Here is an 18813-nt window from a genome sequence, read left to right as displayed (position 1 = left end):
GTAACTTGAAACTTGGAGCGTATGATGCTTGTAGTTGGTGCATGGTACATGGTACATAACATGAAACTTGGAGCGTCTGATGCTTGGTACTTTGAAACTTCATAGTTCAAATCTTCATCTTAAAAAAAACATTGGAAGCCTTTTCAACAATGTGTAAACCGACCGGGTGAAAATCCACAGGCAGTGACCCAAACCAGGACAACAACAACTGAACAAAAAGACTAGAGTCCCTAGCGATATTTCTTTTATATTCTTAAAGACTTGCACAAGAGTGCTATGAGATCAAAATGCCTTAATTTTGAGAAGTAGAGTAGCTACTAACAGAAAACTTAGGACTAAGTTTCACATGCCACATCATCATTTGGTAGCACACTGACCATGATTTCAATCCATCTTTTAAAAAAATATATATAAAGACAAATAAATAACATTGAGATGGTTACTTAGGTTAATTATCTTATCGACAAATAATTAATTGTTTGACAATAGACAAATTCAGTGATGCAACAAACACATGTCAGTATATATCATCAATAAGTTTATGTACATGTGTGCAAAATGTGTGGTGATCAATCCTCACATATACAAAACAAATATCATCATCACATACGATGTACCAATGCACACTGAAAAATACATATATAACGATCCCAAATATGCAAAAGAAATCTCTACGCAGGATCACTATGTGATCCATCACTACTGGAAGATTCACTATCATCGGTCTCATGATCACTAGTGCCACCACCACTGGTCCGAACCGTGGGACTATGGCTGTCCCGATCTCCGCGATCGTCACCATCATGGCTAGTGATTGGGCCGAGGCTGAGAGGAGCCTCTCGACGTCGCCCCTCGGCCTCTTGTCGAGCCACCTCTGTCATATCAGCCTCCCCATGCTGCTCTTGTATTAGTTAGTGAAATGAAAAAAGAATATATTACAGTTACCATGAAAAAAACTACAAAGAAAAACAAATATACGTACAAGTGGATCTGGAGTGTCAGTAAGTGTCTGACACAAAGCACGATAGCCGCAGTATGTGACGTACTCTATCTCCTGTGCCGTCGGTGCACACCCATAGTCTTTCGTCTACATTAAGACACAACCAAAGACTTATTAATTTTTGCATTCAATAATACTACCTTTAAAAGTTAAAATGTGAATGGTCTATACTCACAAATGTCTATACTCACAAATGTGGCCACAAATCCATCTTGTCCCATCCGCCCCAGTCTAGATGTGTGACATAAAGCTACTCTCTTTCTTGCTGTCTCCTAAGCAAATTTGAATAAACAAAATAACATAGATTAGAGAAAGTTAGAATCAATCTAGGAAAGTTCATATTAGTTCTAATATATATTACCAAAGGCACACACCTTTTGTTGGGAAAATTAATGCGTAGGCGCATCTCCTTGCGGAACAATTTCCATGTCTCCATGAAAATGGTTGCCTTTCTCTTGTTTGATGGCACCATACAATAGCGCCTGTTTATTTTTTAAAGTACAATAAGCGTCATAATGTACCATATAACTATTAGACTTCAATGTTTTGTTACTTTTGTGGAATTTTTATTTGGTCATTTGATAAATGTCTCATGGTTTTATGGTAATTGAAATTCAGATTCGGATCAATCATAGGGTACACCACCACCTCCTACTAGTGGTAGCCGGGGTGCACAGAGTTCCGATACTGCACATGAACCCGTTTACTATGATTTCTACTATGATGAGACTATTATATGCTAGTGTGCTCGTTGTTGTGGCACGTATCGCAAGCCACGACGGGAGTGCTTTTCACATCAGATGACTTATGGTACTTTTGAGCAAGCACCACCACCTGAGGAGTGACATCGACCTATGGTATATTTTTGATCTCCCTTTGTTTGATATTCGAGTTTTAAAAATCAAAGAGTAAAATATATAACTAGATTATGTATGTAGGTATCTTCACTTGATGGTGAGGATGACTTTACTACCAGTGGTGCACATGTCTCTCGCACACGGCAAGGACAGGTCATTTGTCAGTAGCTCGAGGTTTCTCGACATCCTCTACCTCCTCCATTAGAGGTTGAGATGGGTGGAGATCATACACTTCCTACTCATTTACGGGATCTAGTACAGAGCTACGATCGTAGACGATTCGGAGGCTGGCAAGGAGGACCACTTCCTTCAGACGGAGCAGTTTTTGGCTTTTGGGGCAATCGCTACATGATTGCTCTGTCCACCATCAGTGGAGCGGGACGAGGCGTCTTTATTGCACAGGATTTGCATATGCCCCCTCATTCAGAGGTCACCCTTATGTCTTTTTTGTGGACCTATATATAGATGGGGTCCATGGCATCAGCTCACTCACTACATCCAGAGCATGACTACTTATGGATTATGTCTCAATGCAGCCTCTCTCTCTGCTAGAGGGATTACACATGCAGAAGGCCAAAGACTCTATGTTGATGGAAGACCTTACTCTTAAGAAAACATAGAAGGTTTAATCAATAGTAGTCGAGGGAGAATTGCACATTTGTGGAGTGTGAGAATAGTCATGAACCAAGACACATGACTAGGGATGTACCAAGATATATAGTTGTCCATGCTATTAAATCATTACGTGCTAGTGATGAATTTCTAGTCAATTATGGATGGCGTAGACCTCCACGAGCACCCTTAACAGATGAGGGTTAAGAGATCATTGTATACAATTCCTAATGTTATTTTGAACTCTTGTACCCTAATTCTACACTTTAATTTGCATTACATTTCGTACTGTTGCTAATTTATTTTGATATTATTTTTTATTGTTTCCAAATGTTATTGAATTCCATGCACATCTCTCTCTTCTTTTATATATAAGCATACTATTGATACAATCTTCTTTACCTTCAAATATGCGATTCTAGATTATGACATCGATAACGTCACAAATCAACATTCACATGACGTATCTCAAATGTCAATAGAGTGCACGAGGATCCTACGCAGGAGTGATCCTAATACGTATGCAAGACTAAAGGAACAATTTTCTAAGGACTTTAATGGACGTGATGATATCTTTGATAATGAAGATGGCATGGATGATTTTATTGAGGATTGGCATCAAAATGATAGTGCGAGCGATATTCCTAACAACGAAAAGTATCTTCGAGAAGAAGCTCTAAAGCATATCTCCAGGACGTACGGGCAAACTGAATCGCCCAAGAAACTCGATGGAACTGTCTAAACTGGCGTCATCCATCTCCATATGATCTGACATAGCCTCCATCAGAGCCTCTCCTGATAGTCCAATGGTACATAGCAAAGTCTTGATGAACGTCAACTTCACTCTATGACCCTGGTCACTCATCGTATCTCTATATTTAAAACAAACCATATGTCAAACTAACACAAACATCGTATCTGCATGTAACATCAATGCAAGTAAAAATATTAATAGATCAAGAATCTATAGATGAGGTCGAAGCAGCCATGAATGGAGTGGACTACAACAAAATAGATCAAACAAAAATGCTACAGATGCTTCAAAAGGTTATGAATCAAATGCAAGATCAGGTAGCAAAACTAAAAGAGAAACACGCTCAGTAACAAATTCAATGCAAGAGTAAGCTACATGAGAGATTTGATGGTTTGTGGTCGAATGCAGCACGAGCTTATAACCATATGGCAGATGTGGAGAAAATGAAGCAGACCTGGATGTATTCCTGGAAAGGACTCAACCTGAGCTATATGTTGTTGTTGGAAGCTCTTTTGCTTTCGCTTTCGCTACCTACTCTCACATGGTATCAGACGCTGAGGTTCTTCTCCCAAGCCGATGATCCCCTGCTGATTGCTTCCGTCATAAAAAACTCCCTCAAAACTGAGATCGCTCCCCCTTGGTGACTGTGTTTTCTACAAACAGCAGTGTTTTCACCTCTCAGGCTGCATTTTCTGTGCTATGGAGTCAGATCAACCATCGCTACTCCCTTCTCTCTCAGCCCTAAAGGGATTAGCCCAGCCATGGCTACTCCCTTCTCTCTCACCCCTGAAAGGATTACCCCAGATCAGCCATTGATAAAACACTTGCAACAACGTTTTCAGCATTAGACACAGTACTAGATCAACCCCTTGAAGCATTGTAGAGAACCCCCATTTTTAGCCATAAAAATGCAGCAAAACAGTCATTTTTAGCCACCCAAAACAGCCCAAAGATTTGCAAAATTTCAGCAGTTAGAAGACCACAAATTTCAGCCCTAAAGTTTTCATCGTCATCACCGTCGTCGTCATTGACAGGTCCCAGTTTGCATCAGTCCATTGCATACGCATTGTACCACTTTGTGCAATCAAAAAGTAGACCACTCTCGCCGACGAGAGTGGGGCCTTGGGAGGAGGGTTTTACAACTTCTCTGGTGTCGTATCTCTCTTCTCTCAGTCTCATTCACTTGCATGCACAGTGTCCATTCACTTTCTTTGTGATCATAGCATTTTCTCATTAAGAACGGAAGACTCTACCTTCCATAAAAACAAAAGGAATCTGGAGCACAGTTCAAAGCACTCATCTTGAGCAAAGCGCAAACAATCATTCCGTTGCACCTAACAAGAGCTTTATGTTTGAGATGTCTCTTGAAATGCAATGAATGCTACAGGATATGCCCAACGTGGGTAGGGCCAAGGGGCTCTGGTCGTTTTTCACACTACAAGAGGCTATTCATATTAGCGACGCTCACACAGCGACGCTCAAAAAAAAAAATCCCTGCGTCGCTATGAGCGTCGCAAATTTACAAAGAAATTTGCGACACTCATAGCGACGCCGGCTGGGCTAAAAAAATAACCGAGCGCGCCCAAAAACTCAGATCTCAGATCTGAGTTTTTCGGCGCCCTCAAGCAAGGAGCAGGTAACGCTCTCCCTCACTCTCTCTCTCTCTCTCTCTCTCTCTCTTTCTTCTCCACACACACACACACACACACACACACACACACGAGGAGAGGAAGGAGAGCCAGGTATGCTCCTTCCCTCTCCTCATTCTCATGTTCCCTTCCCCTCTTTCTCTCTCCCTCTCTCTCTCTCTCTCTTTCTTCTCCACACACACACACACACACACACGAGGAGAGGAAGGAGAGCCAGGTATGCTCCTTCCCTCTCCTCATTCTCATGTTCCCTTCCCCTCTTTCTCTCTCCCTCTCTCTCTCTCTCTCACACACACATACACACACACATAGTGTTTTTGAGAGAGAGAGAGAGAGAGAGAGAGAGAGAGTGAGAGAGAGAGAGAGAGAGAGTACAAACAAAAACAAAAACGCACACACACATTGAGAGAGAAAAAGAGAGAGAGAGCATGCATAAACAAAAAACGCACGCATTGAGAGAGGAAAAGAGAGAGAGAACATGCATAAACAAAAAACGCACACATTGAGAGAGTAAAAGAGAGAGAAAACATGCATACGATCCAAAAAAACGCACACACATTGAGAGAGAAAGAGAGAGAAACTAATTTAACGTCGTAGGAAACTAATTAAAATTAAAAGAACTAAAGATCTAGCCGACGAGGAGTTGAACTCAAGACCTATTATTCAAGAGGGAAATGGCATAATCAATCTATCATACTTGGCATGGGTGATAGAAAGGTTATACCATTTATCTCTTTTTATTGGCACACACGTCCACACATGCGCACACACACAAGAAGAAGAAGAGACTTACATTAAATCAGATTTAGGTTTATTTTTAACTAGATTTACGTTTATTTACGCTAGATTTAGATTTACGTTATATTAGATTAGATTTAGGTCTCCATAGACTGCGATGCCTGCATGAAGCGGGTGAAGAAAGCCCTCAATGGAATATAGGGTATTGTTGCCTTCACTCATGGTGGGCTCCGTCGATCCAAAAGTACTGGTGAAATGTCTTCAGAAGATAGGGAAGAAGGTGGATCTTCAGGGCGGCAAGAGTCTAGACAACCTCTAGTCATTCAACAGCAACTTCAAAGTTAGTAACAAGAGCAAGAACGGTCTAAAGGGCCAATTGCTGTCGTCAGATGTGGATGGAGATGAGGTAGCATCACCGCCGGAAGTTAACTCTCACATCTTTAGTGATGAGAATGCCAACTCTTGCCGAGTTATGTGAAAAATTATGTGTTAAATCAGTTTTAAGGTTCTTATAATCCCTGTTAGTTTAGTTCTTTGTTTTTAATATAACATAATTTACGTTAGATTTAGATTTATGTTATATTAGATTAGACTTAGGTTTATTTAGGTTTACCCACACACACACACACACACACAAGAAGAAGAGAGTTTTAACGTCGTAGGAAACTATCCCAAAAGACGTTAAAGATTAGGTTAGATGTAGACTTACGTTAAATTAGATTTAGGTTTATTTTTAGTTAGATTTACACTTATTTACATTAGATTGAGTCCACGCAAGAATTACTTATGGTTTAGGGTTTAGAGTTAGACGAACAGTGAAAAGATCTACTGTGAAAAGATGTTAAGATGCTGTGAAGTGCTACAGCTAGAGAAGAGGCAAAGGGGTTTTGTCCACTACATGCAGTATCATGTAGACGTGGGTGTGTAGATTTCTTGTACCCAGAAATATAGGTATTGACCAATAAAGACGAGATTATAACCCGGTGGTTCTGATCTCCGTGCACCTCTAGACCGAGGTGTGCGGGGATTGGACATGACTAGAGAATGTGAGGTAAAGAGAGAGAGAGAGAGAGAGAGAGAGAGAGAGAGAGAGAGAGAGAGAGAGATACAGAGAGAGAGAGAGAGAGAGAGAGAGAGAGATAAGACGAAGGATGCCAATAGAATATTAAATTTGTTGTCCAGGTTATAAGTTTTTTATCCTCATTATGAGTAGCGACGAGGATGTGGGACCGTCCAACCGAAACACCTATCTCTCAACGAGGGTCTTATGTCCTTGTAATCAATGCAAGCATGCTGTGCGACGGACAAGACGTGTTTCTTTGCAGCACGTTCGTGAATTTGGCGAGTTCGATCCATCTATTATAGATCGAGTTGTTGCCAATTATAACTCGTCGGAATCTGACGCTGGCCAACAAGCAGCAATCTTGCAACCCAATAGACGTGTTCGTAGGCGCTTTGGTCAAGTAGCATATGTGAGGCCACAAGATGTAGCCTCTGACAGCTCGGGGGATGATCATGCAGAGCACATTCCCAACGAGGCAATGTTTGAGCCCGAGATTGATGAAATGATCGAGACGATCATGGATTCAGAAAGGCTTATCTATGATGATATGAAAAGTGAAGCCGATACGCCATTGTATAATGGAGCACGTATGTCTAGATTGAAAGCACTCCTGGTTCTTCTCAACATGCAGGCAAAGTTTGGATGGAGTGACACTAGCGTCACAGCGCTTTTCAGGTGATCTATTACAATTAGTTTACTTTAATAAAACTCTAAATGTATAATGATCTGATAGATTTTTACACGACTGTATCATATTTTTATGTTGTGTAGATTGCTGAAAGAGCACATACTACCAGCTGACAATGTGATGCCAGATTCTCGAGATGAAGCAAGAAAGATTTTGCGAAACTTGGGGATGGATTACAATTCTATCCACGCTTGTCCTAATGACTGCATTCGTTTCAGAGGGGAATACATAGACATGCAGAATTGTCCGAAATGTGATTCCGAAAGATATCGAGTAGATCTCCACGGGACAAAAATTCCACAAAAGGTTTTGCGACATTTCCCTCTGCTTCCTCGCATCAAGCATTTCTTCGAATGTAAGTCCATGGCCGCCCTAGCATCATGGCATGAGGAGAATAAATCTTCGGATGGTGTGCTACGAATTCCTGTAGATTGCGTAGCGTGGAAACATATAGATGGAACATGGTCGGATTTTGCCAGGGAAGCTCAAAATTTGCGCTTAGGACTGGCTATCAATGGCGTAAATCCATTTGGTCAAAGATCAACATCTTATAGTGTATGGCCCGCTGTCATCGTCAACTACAACATTCCCCCGTGGTTGACTATGAAGAAGGGGCACCTATGGTTAAGCTTGATTGTGCCAGGGCGATATAAAGTGGGGAATATGGATGTGTATCTTCGTCCACTATTGGAAGTGCTACAACAATTGTGGATTGGCATAGAGGTGGTGGATATGAGCCGACACACAGGACGACGGAATGCTTTGATCAGAGGCATTCTAATGTGGACCATGCATGACTATCCCGGGCTAACAGAATGCTCAGGTGATCTATTGACACAAGCGGATACAATCTTGTTTTTTCCCATAGTTGATCTATTATCATGTGTATACATGCAGGGCTTCAAACAAGCGGATACAGAGCATGTGTCACATGTGGACCTAGACTAAATGCACGTAGGGTACCCTCAATGAAGAAGCAAATCTACGAAGGTCATCAAGCGTATCTTCCAGAGAATCATGTGTTACGCAACGGATTTTTGGGAAGAGAGCCACCAAGGATGTCTGCGCAAGCATGGTTAGAGCAGAAGGAGATGTGCGATGACGGATTGCCTCCAGGGATGAAGAGACTATCTCTATGGTACGAGTTACCATACTCGCCTCGACTCATGATCAATCACTTGCTCGATCCAATGCACATATTCAAGAATGTGGGTAATCTACTATGGGACCATCTAACCGGTAAGAAAGATACTTTGGGAGCCAGAGTTGACCTTAGAAATGTGGATCGTATGGAGCAATATTGGCCGCAAACAGCGTCTAATGGATCGATAAAACTCCCTAAAGCACCATGGATTTTCACAGGAGCCCAAGAACGCAAAGTAAAAGAGACCATTCGATCTTTGCGGAACCCCACTGGCGTAATGCACTCGCTCCGAACGTGTTTTACTAAAGAAGAAAAGCTTACCGGTTTGAAGTCACACGATTGGCATAAAATGTGTCAGGTACGTTCATAGTGGACTTTAATATCATTGCATAAAATGTGGACTTTAATATCATTGCTGCACATACTTTACAGTTTATTTTACCGGTTGCCATTGAGGGATGTTTGTCTCTCGACATCCGTAACACAATCTACAAACTTGCAAAGCTGGTGCAATGGATCTCACAAAAGGAGATCAACGTAGACTCCATACCATTTGCCAAACTAAATGCTGCGGAGCTTGTGTGCATGTTTGAGAAACATTTTTCTACTACGATGCTAACCATTCAGGTGCATCTTCTTGTTCACATAGTTGATGAGGTGGAAATAGCTAGCACAGTTCATTCCAGATGGATGTTCTTCTTAGAGCGTTTCATGAAAACGCTTAAGGGATATGTGCGTCAAAAGGCACGTCCGGAGGGTAGCATGGCAGAAGGTTGGTTGGTATCAGAGTCCCTAGTGTACATTGGAGAGTGGCTAGACGGATTTGATAAATCCCGGGACACGCTATGGCGAACCATAGATGATGAGCGCATATCTGGGATTGTCATGTGCAATCTCGGTGTTGAGAAGAAGATGACGGAAGATCTAGAGGCTAAAATCAACCGATTTTGCATGCTTCACAATCCAGTGATGCAAAAGTGGATTTCACAATATGAGGATGCAAAGCAAGAGCGACAAAGGGCACGAATCGAGTGGAGACGGGGAAGACGACCACCGATGCACTATCCAGCGGTTCTGGAGAGCCTACCAACCTTCATGAGCTTAAGATGGTTGCACAACCAATTGAAAAGTGCACAACAATGCGGTGAAGAAGTGACTGAAGAAGAGTGGGAGTACTCTCGGGGTTGCGCGACCAAGGTAAGTTTGCAATGTACGACTAGCAAGTGACTTTATTTATAAACGTTTGAACGGCCACTCATAATCTTTGTTCGTTGTAGTATAAGTCATACACAACAGCATGGTGTAAAGGTCGATATTTTAGGGTGGAACGAATTGACAAAAAGCGTTTTACTCAAGATTGTGGAATCATGGCAAAATTTGAACAGTCTAGTCGACGACGTTCCTCTGATGCAGATCCTGTGGTGGCGGAACTCACTTACTTCGGCACGCTGCAAGAGATTTTGAGGATCGATTACAGAGGATTTTTTGTCGACTTGTTCGACGTACAATGGTTCAAGATAATCATGCAGGGTCGCAACGCTACTGTGCGTAGAGGAGAGTCTGGTTTTCTTGAGGTGGATTCTACTAAGAAATGGACTGACCTAAGAGACACTTTCATACTAACCGAGCATTGTGAACAAGTAAGTATGTAAATAGTTAACATCCCCCTTTTACAAGTTATGTGCTTGAAAGCTCTCATGTAAGTTATGTGGCTCTGGCAGGTAATATTTCATCCTACAAAGTCTACATCAAACTGATGGTACGTCATAGAGGTAGCCCCTCGTAGTGCAAGGACGTATGAAGGCTACCATGTGCCAATCACAACGACATCAATGGAGGAGATCAGAGAAGATGCTCAATCAAAAGCCGCTGCGGTGGTGCCAGACGAGCATCAAGATGCTACTACTCTATATGGGGTGCATGCAGAGGAGCTACAAAATGAAACAGAGGATATGTGTTTAAACGGAGAGCTCTATATAGATATAGGAAGTTATGCTGAGTTATGCGAGGATGAGAGAGAGATCTCTTAAAGCCACAAATATTGTATTTGAACAATTTTGCTCCGTGTTGTAAAAGCTCTGGCTCTCTAAGTACCTTCCATGGTGTATAACGCTCTTTTCTACTCGCGCTCACATCTTTTGATTGAAAATTCTGAGTTTTCGACTTGCCTCTTCTATCACTCAATTCATTGCGTCATTGTATTTATATGCGTCATTACGTCATTGTATTTAATGGTCTTTGCGTCATTGTCTACTCTATTCATTCAATATTAAGTTTAAATATTTGTGTGTTTAATGCAGGTATGGATGATGAGGAGTTTCTTTCTTCTTTGTCACCGCAGCAGAGACAGTGGTACGTGGAGCGTCATCGCTCTGGCGCATCATCGCGCGTTCCTACTCCATCCACATCTCCCTCTCTTTTGGAGCATTCGGCGCGCTCCGAAGCTTCGGCGTCGACGAGACGAGCTTCAAACTCGTCTAGACACCGGCGCTCTAGTGGTGGCGGTGGAGGTTGTAGTGGGGATTCCGCCACTGATGCCTCCACACCGCCTCGTGTTCGACGAGGCTCTTTACCCTCCCCTTCTTTGCCCGCCCCCACACCAGCCACAGCATCGCCATCTACGCCAGGTTTTGCACGGCTGACTGTTCCTAGAAGCTACACACCTCTACCTACTCCGCCAGGAGCCACCCCACTCGACACTCCTCGCTTCGGGGCCCAGACGCCGGTGGAGACACCTGACGTCCGTACCCCCATCGACACGCCGTTAGAGACCCCTGCCGAGACACCCAGGTTCACGCGTCACCGGCCAGAGGGCTTGCCTTACTCCGTCGACATCAGCGACGGCATCATCATGGATGATGACGGCAAGAAGGTGATCTCGCGCATGCGTGGTCTGTGCTCTCAGCTGTTTAGACACTACATACTAAACAAATGGAGTGAAGTACCAAGTGATTTACAAAACAGAGTCATCAGCATACTTCATGATGAGTTTCCCGTTCCAACACGGGATCAGCGCTTCAATGAAGACCTGATGAAGATTCGAATGCGCGAATACTGCAACCACAAGCGGTTCTGGAGAGCCTACCAACCTTCATGAGCTTAAGATGGTTGCACAACCAATTGAAAAGCGCACAACAATGCGGTGAAGAAGTGACTGAAGAAGAGTGGGAGTACTCTCGGGGTTGCGCGACCAAGGTAAGTTTGCAATGTACGACTAGCAAGTGACTTTATTTATAAACGTTTGAACGGCCACTCATAATCTTTGTTCGTTGTAGTATAAGTCATACACAGCAGCATGGTGTAAAGGTCGACATTTTAGGGTGGAACGAATCGACAAAAAGCGTTTTACTTAAGATTGTGGAATCATGGCAAAATTTGAACAGTCTAGTCGACGACGTTCCTCTGATGCAGATCCTGTGGTGGCGGAACTCACTTACTTCGGCACGCTGCAAGAGATTTTGAGGATCGATTACAGAGGATTTTTTGTCGACTTGTTCGACGTGCAATGGTTCAAGATAATCATGCAGGGTCGCAATGCTACTGTGCGTAGAGGAGAGTCTGGTTTTCTTGAGGTGGATTCTACTAAGAAATGGACTGACCTAAGAGACACTTTCATACTACCCGAGCATTGTGAACAAGTAAGTATGTAAATAGTTAACATCCCCCTTTTACAAGTTATGTGCTTGAAAGCTCTCATGTAAGTTATGTGGCTCTGGCAGGTAATATTTCATCCTACAAAGTCTACATCAAACTGGTGGTACGTCATAGAGGTAGCCCCTCGTAGTGCAAGGACGTATGAAGGCTACCATCTGCCAATCACAACGACATCAATGGAGGAGATCAGAGAAGATGCTCAATCAGAAGCCGCTGCGGTGGTGCCAGACGAGCATCAAGATGCTACTACTCTATATGGGGTGCATGCAGAGGAGCTACAAAATGAAACAGAGGATATGTGTTTAAACGGAGAGCTCTATATAGATATAGGAAGTTATGCTGAGTTATGCGAGGATGAGAGAGAGATCTCTTAAAGCCACAAATATTGTATTTGAACAATTTTGCTCCGTGTTGTAAAAGCTCTGGCTCTCTAAGTACCTTCCATGGTGTATAACGCTCTTTTCTACTCGCGCTCACATCTTTTGATTGAAAATCCTGAGTTTTCGACTTGCCTCTTCTATCACTCAATTCATTGCGTCATTGTATTTATATGCGTCATTACGTCATTGTATTTAATGGTCTTTGCATCATTGTCTACTCTATTCATTCAATATTAAGTTTAAATATTTGTGTGTTTAATGCAGGTATGGATGATGAGGAGTTTATTTCTTCTTTGTCACCGCAGCAGAGACAGTGGTACGTGGAGCGTCATCGCTCTGGCGCATCATCGCGCGTTCCTACTCCATCCGCATCTCCCTCTCTTTCGGAGCATTCGGCGCACTCCGAAGCTTCGACGTCGACGAGACGAGCTTCACACTCGTCTAGACACCGGCGCTCTAGTGGTGGCGGTGGCGGTTGTTGTGGGGATTCCGCCAGTGATGCCTCCACACCGCCTCGTGTTCGACGAGGGTGTTTACCCTCCCCTTCTTTGCCTGCCCTCACACCAGCCACAACATCGCCATCTACGCCAGGTTTTGCACGGTTGACTGTTCCTAGAAGCTACACACCTCCACCTACTCCTCCAGGAGCCACCCCACTCGACACTCCTCGCTTCGGGGCCCAGACGTCGGTGGAGACACCTGACGTCCGTACCCCCATCGACACGCTGCTAGAGACCCCTGCCGGGACACCCAGGCTCACGCGTCACCGACCAGAAGGCTTGCCTTACTCCGTCGACTTCAGTGGCGGCATCATCATGGATGATGACGGCAAGAAGGTGATCTCGCGCATGCGTGGTCTTTGCTCTCAGCTGTTTAGACACTACATACTAAACAAATGGAGTGAAGTACCAAGTGATTTACAAAACAGAGTCATCAGCATACTTCATGATGAGTTTCCCGTTCCAACACGGGATCAGCGCTTCGATGAAGACCTGATGAAGATTCGAATGCACGAATACTACAAACACAAGCATTCCGAAGTGCAAAAAGAAATCAAGAATGGGTGGAACAAGCCAGATTGGCTGGCCAAAGAAGATTGGAAGAATGCGAAGAAAGCAGCGCGCGAGAATCCCGACAAGTGGAAGCAACAAAAGGATGCAGCCAGAGCGCGAGTAGAGGCAGGGAGCTCGCACCACTTGGGGAGCGGTGGATGGGCATCATTTGAGGCCGATTTTGTAAGTGTTTTCACATTGCTCTTTATGTTCGATAGTTTAGGGTTTATGAGTTTTTTAATTCTAACATAATGAAATCTTTGTATGTTTTGACAGTGGTTGATTACAGGACGTGATCCCACACCGTACGAGCGCGAGTACGCAGGCAGGAAGGGCTTAAACGCCCTGATGGACATTCTCAGTTCTCGCGGCGGCATGGTTAGTATTAGGGTTTACTCTTTTTTATTTTTTGTATTGTTTTATAAATGTCGTTATATGTTTATACTTACTGAAAGCTGTCTTATTGTCTTTTTTTGCAGAATCCAACAGATACGCCGCTTGGACGCGATGAGACGTCTGACTAGACGACGTCAGTTTAGCCGTAGCTAGATAGCATTAGTTTAGGGTTTCTCATAGCTTATGTATCATGAGATGGATTTTATACGTCTTTTTGAACCATGTATATTATTACATTTGTCACCGCAGTTCCTTTTGCCAATCAATTCTTTATGCCTATGATGTTGTACAATTGTCATTATTACATTTGCCAATCAATTCATTTTGCCTATGATGTGTACAATTGTCAATTTTGCAAACAATGCGTCTTGTGGGTGACTATTTTGGGTCTATTATCTACCCTTGCACTTTTTTTAAAAAGTGAATCAAGTACAATATGGTTGATGGGTGGCAGGGCATTCAATGCCCTGCCACCAAAAAAAAATTCTCTCGGGCGTCGCTATAAGCGTCGCTATTTATGGTTGTGTAGCGTCGCTATGAGCGTCGCTATAGTCTTCTGTGTAAACGTCGCTATAATCGTCGCTATGAGCGTCGCTATTTAGCGACGCTCATAGCGACGATTATAGCGACGCATATCGCGACGCTCTCGTAGCGACGGTTTTAGCGACGCCGGGGGTTATAAAAACCCAGTGTATTTCCATCGCTAACAGCGTCACAAGAGCACACAACCTCTTGTAGTGTCACTGGACGAAGTGACACTACAAGAGGTCACACAACCTCTTGTAGTGTCACCGGACGAAGTGACACAACCTCTTGTAGTGTCACTGGACGAAGTGAGGATATCTCTCTAGACGCAGTCACATATGAGCAATAGCAATCAAAGGCCATCGAGCAGATCGACTCGAGATTTTAGGACAAGTGGCTAGGCCGTCTCCCTCAATGTCTCACCTACAACTGCTAGCTTATGATATCCTACGCTCCTGCTCTCTTTCAGATGCAATCACCTGTGCTCTAGAATGTTTTCAGCTGATGCAGAGAGAGGGCATCTCTCGAAATGCAATGTTATCTCAAGGAGTGCATTGATTGCAGTAGTGTCAGGTCAGGAAGGGAGGGATTTTTTTCAAGAGATGCAGAGAGAGGGCATCTCTCTTCAATAACAGATCTTGAGTTTAACTCGTCGCGGATAGATCTTTGAGGTCTCTTGGGATAGTTTCCTACGACATTAAAATCCTCTTCTTCTTTTTCTTCTTCTCTAAATGCAATCAAGTACACTTGCACCTTGAAGACATATGGTATTGTACAAGATGCTGATATGGAGAAAATATTGAGCTTATATGTGAAGCTACTCAATATATGGATTCTCTATATATGGCACCCAGGTCCCCTCTATATATACATCATCTCATGTGTGTATTCTACACACTTTGGGGTTCTATTTATGTGCTCTCTCTTTCTCTCTCAACATGGTATCAAAGCAGTACGTTTTTGTTTTCGATTTTTCTCCTGATAAAAAACAATTCTGCAAAAAATACCCTCAAAAGGCATCATAATCGATGTGGTCTACAACTTTGCAGAAGGAAGTTTTTTCAAATTCTTCACCGATTTTGAGTTATCGTTCGCGGATTGCGTACATGCTTGAAAAGCAACTTCTGCTTTTCGTTTTTAATTTTTCTGCTAATCGAAAACGATTTTGCAGAAACTACTTGAGGGAGAGACCATAATCGATGTGGTCTACAACTTTGCAGAAGAAAGTTTTTTCAAATTCTTCACCGATTTTGAGTTATCGTTCGCGGACTGCATACGTGCCTGAAAAGCAACTTCCGCTTTTTATTTTTGATTTTTCTGCTAATCGAAAACGATTTTGTAGAAACTACTCATGAGAGAGACTGGAATCGATGTGGTCTACAACTTTGCAGATGGAAGTTTTTTCAAATTCTGCACCGATTTTGAGTTATCGTTCGCGAACTGCGTACATACCCGAAAAACAGCTTCCGCTTTCTGTTTTTGAGTTTTCTCCCGATTGAAATCGATTTTGCAAAACTACTCGTGAGAGGGACTGGAATCGATGTGGTCTACAACTTTGCAAAAGGAAGTTTTTTCACATTCTGCACCGATTTTGAGTTATCGTTCGCGGACTGCGTACATGTCCGAAAAGCAAGTTTCGTTTTATGTTTTTTATTTTTCTTATAATTGAAAATGATTTTGCAGAAACTACCCATGCAAGGGATCGGAATAGATGTGGTCTACAACTTTGTAGAAGGAACTAGCCGCTGCAGGCATCGGAATCGATGAGAAACTATTTGCTTAAGCCATCGTAATCGATGTGGTCTACAACTTTGCAGAAGAAAGTTTCTCTAAATTCTGCATCGATTTTTCTCATAATTGAAAACTTCTCAATTATATTTTTTCTTCATCAATCATATATTTGTTACTGACGTAACTTTGCTGCAGAAGCTAGTTACATATCGTTCTGATTCAGTCGAGCAGTTGATGATCGTCCAAATTCTATCGAGCTACTGTTGGTACATGATCTTTTGTTATATGATATACTCGTTCATTGATTCTCGTATAATTATTCTTTTAGAGATATAGTTTGGTCATTTTATTGATAATTTCTCGTTGATACCATAGTGATTTTGATGGTACCATGATGATGTTTTGTTAGTACTTTGGTCATTGTGATTTTTGTTGATACCATGATGATATTTCATTGATACCATGGTTATTCTCGGTGATGCCATTATGATTTTTCGTTGATACCATGGTTATTCTCGGTGATTCCATGATGATATTTCGTTAATTCCATGTTGATCTTTGTTGATACCATGATGATGTTTCGTTGATACCATGGTTATTCCCTGTGATACCATGATGTTGTTTTGTTGATATCATGGTTATTCTCGGTGATACCATGATGTTGTTTCGTTGATACCATGGTTATTCTCGGTGATGCCATGATGTTGTTTGGTTGATACAATGATTATTCGGTGATATCATGATGCTTTTCGTTGATACCATGATGATTTATTCATTTTTATTGATACAATGATGATGTTTTCTTAATACTTTGATGATATTCATTGATCACTACGTTGATAAATGTTGTTTTATGTAGTATATACACATATCATTTGCATCACGTAATCACGCATGTTGTACTTTTACGTTCATACTTTATGTACCATATGCTGTCGTGCGTATATATGTCGTCAAAAGAGTGGCGTCGCGAACCATCTCTTATGTCATTGTGAACGTAATTATTTCACTAACGATGCTAATAATTTTCATGACTATGTCTTTTTTGAGTCTATGCTCTATGTAGGATTGATCAAAGAATTGATTTCATGAAGAAAAACTTGGTGACAATAAAGATTTATAAAGACACGTTTGGTGATGCCATATTGATGACAACATGAAGATATGTTTGGTGATGCAATAGTGCTGACAAGCTACACAGTAGATTCTTGGAGACACTTCTAATTACGAGACACCTCTTCATTGAACCTTTGTATTCATTATTGTATTTGATAGGATAGGAGTAATGTAACTACTCATAAAACATTCCTTGTAAAAGGAGTGATGTAGCTCCTCATAAAATATTCATTGTAAAAGGAGTGATGTAGCTCCTCATGAACATTTGTATAATCAATGATTTTAATAATATAACGGTGGGTGTATATAGAGCTGTGGGTTTTTCCCTTGATCCCTGAAGGGTTTTTTCATCCACAGTTAGGGACCCTTATTTGAGCGGGGATGTTGAGCTTATATGTGAAGCTACTCAATATATGGCTTCTCTATATATGGCACCCAGGTCCCCTCTATATATACATCATCTCATGTGTGTATTCTACACACTTTGGGGTTCTATTTATGTGCTCTCTCTTTCTCTCTCAATAGAAAAAACTTCATTTTGATATTGTTAGTCAGTGGTTGTGCTTGGCACTACCTTGGTTGACATGTATGCCTAATCTGGTGCAGTCCATAGATCACAAAAAGTATACTTAAAGCAAGAGGTCAAGACAAGGGTTCAAGAGACTTCGCTTACAGGCTCGTTCTACTCGTTTAGCCCACTAAGAGTTGGGAAGGCTTGCTAGGGTGGGTTGACGGACGGCACATGGGCTTGCAGTGGAGGCAGCGTGGATTGTGGGCTGAGGTCAAGACAAGGGTTCAAGAGCCTTCGCCTACAGGCTCGTTCTACTCGTTTCGCCCACCACTAAGAGCAGGGAAGGCTCGCTCGGGTGGGTTGACGGACGGCACATGGGCTTGCAGTGGAGGCAAGGTGGATTGTTGGCTGAGACCGATGCGGAGGACTGCCGTGGGTGGGGGCACCTGGCTGCAGAATCCTCTTCGACTTTCCTGGCTCTTCATTTTTTGATAGCAGGAGTTGTCTTGCGCTCCTTTCTCCTTCGGAGATCAACATGTAAGCCTCGATTCCTGGCATTCTGTTGGTTTTGGGAGGGGGTGTGGCTCCAGTGGAAGGGGAGCGCCATTCGAGTGGCACTCTCAGATCCATTTTGTGGTTTGAAGATGGGATTGGCTCCTTAGCATCCAAGAGGTTCTTCTAGCGGCTCATATCTAGAGGGTTTGTGCATGACAGCCGTCCATTTCAAATCAGTGCATTTCAAAAGACGACATCCTGGACAGGAAGCTCATCTAGCACTTTTTCCGCTTTATGAAGTGCACCACATTTGGCATACATGTCGACCAAGGCAGTGCCAAGCACAATGTTTTCTTTCAACAACCACTCACTAACAATATCATCATAACTTCTTTTGCCCATATAAGCATCTTGCGTACTACCACATGCCCTGAAGGTGCCAATGTAC

General features: G+C 42.6%; 1 protein-coding gene and 1 pseudogene across 1 annotated transcript; both read right to left on the bottom strand.

The window, feature by feature from the left end:
• Positions 1-671: 671 nt before the first annotated feature.
• Positions 672-1472, bottom strand: LOC147441014 (uncharacterized). Its single transcript, XM_086483377.1, has 4 exons — positions 1371-1472; positions 1192-1269; positions 979-1087; positions 672-901 (listed from the first exon to the last, which is right to left on the bottom strand). The coding sequence occupies exons 1-4, from the start codon at positions 1470-1472 to the stop codon at positions 672-674; spliced, it is 519 nt and encodes a 172-aa protein (XP_086339503.1).
• A 16709-nt stretch (positions 1473-18181) lies between these two features.
• Positions 18182-18500, bottom strand: LOC147441013 (uncharacterized; annotated as a pseudogene).
• Between the last annotated feature and the right edge of the window lie 313 nt (positions 18501-18813).

Source organism: Adiantum capillus-veneris, chromosome 15 (assembly GCF_014529385.1).
Source record: "Adiantum capillus-veneris isolate H3 chromosome 15, ASM1452938v2, whole genome shotgun sequence".
Lineage (NCBI taxonomy): Eukaryota > Viridiplantae > Streptophyta > Polypodiopsida > Polypodiales > Pteridaceae > Adiantum > Adiantum capillus-veneris.
Note: the sequence above shows the minus strand (reverse complement) of the source record. Positions and strands in the feature narration are given on the sequence as shown.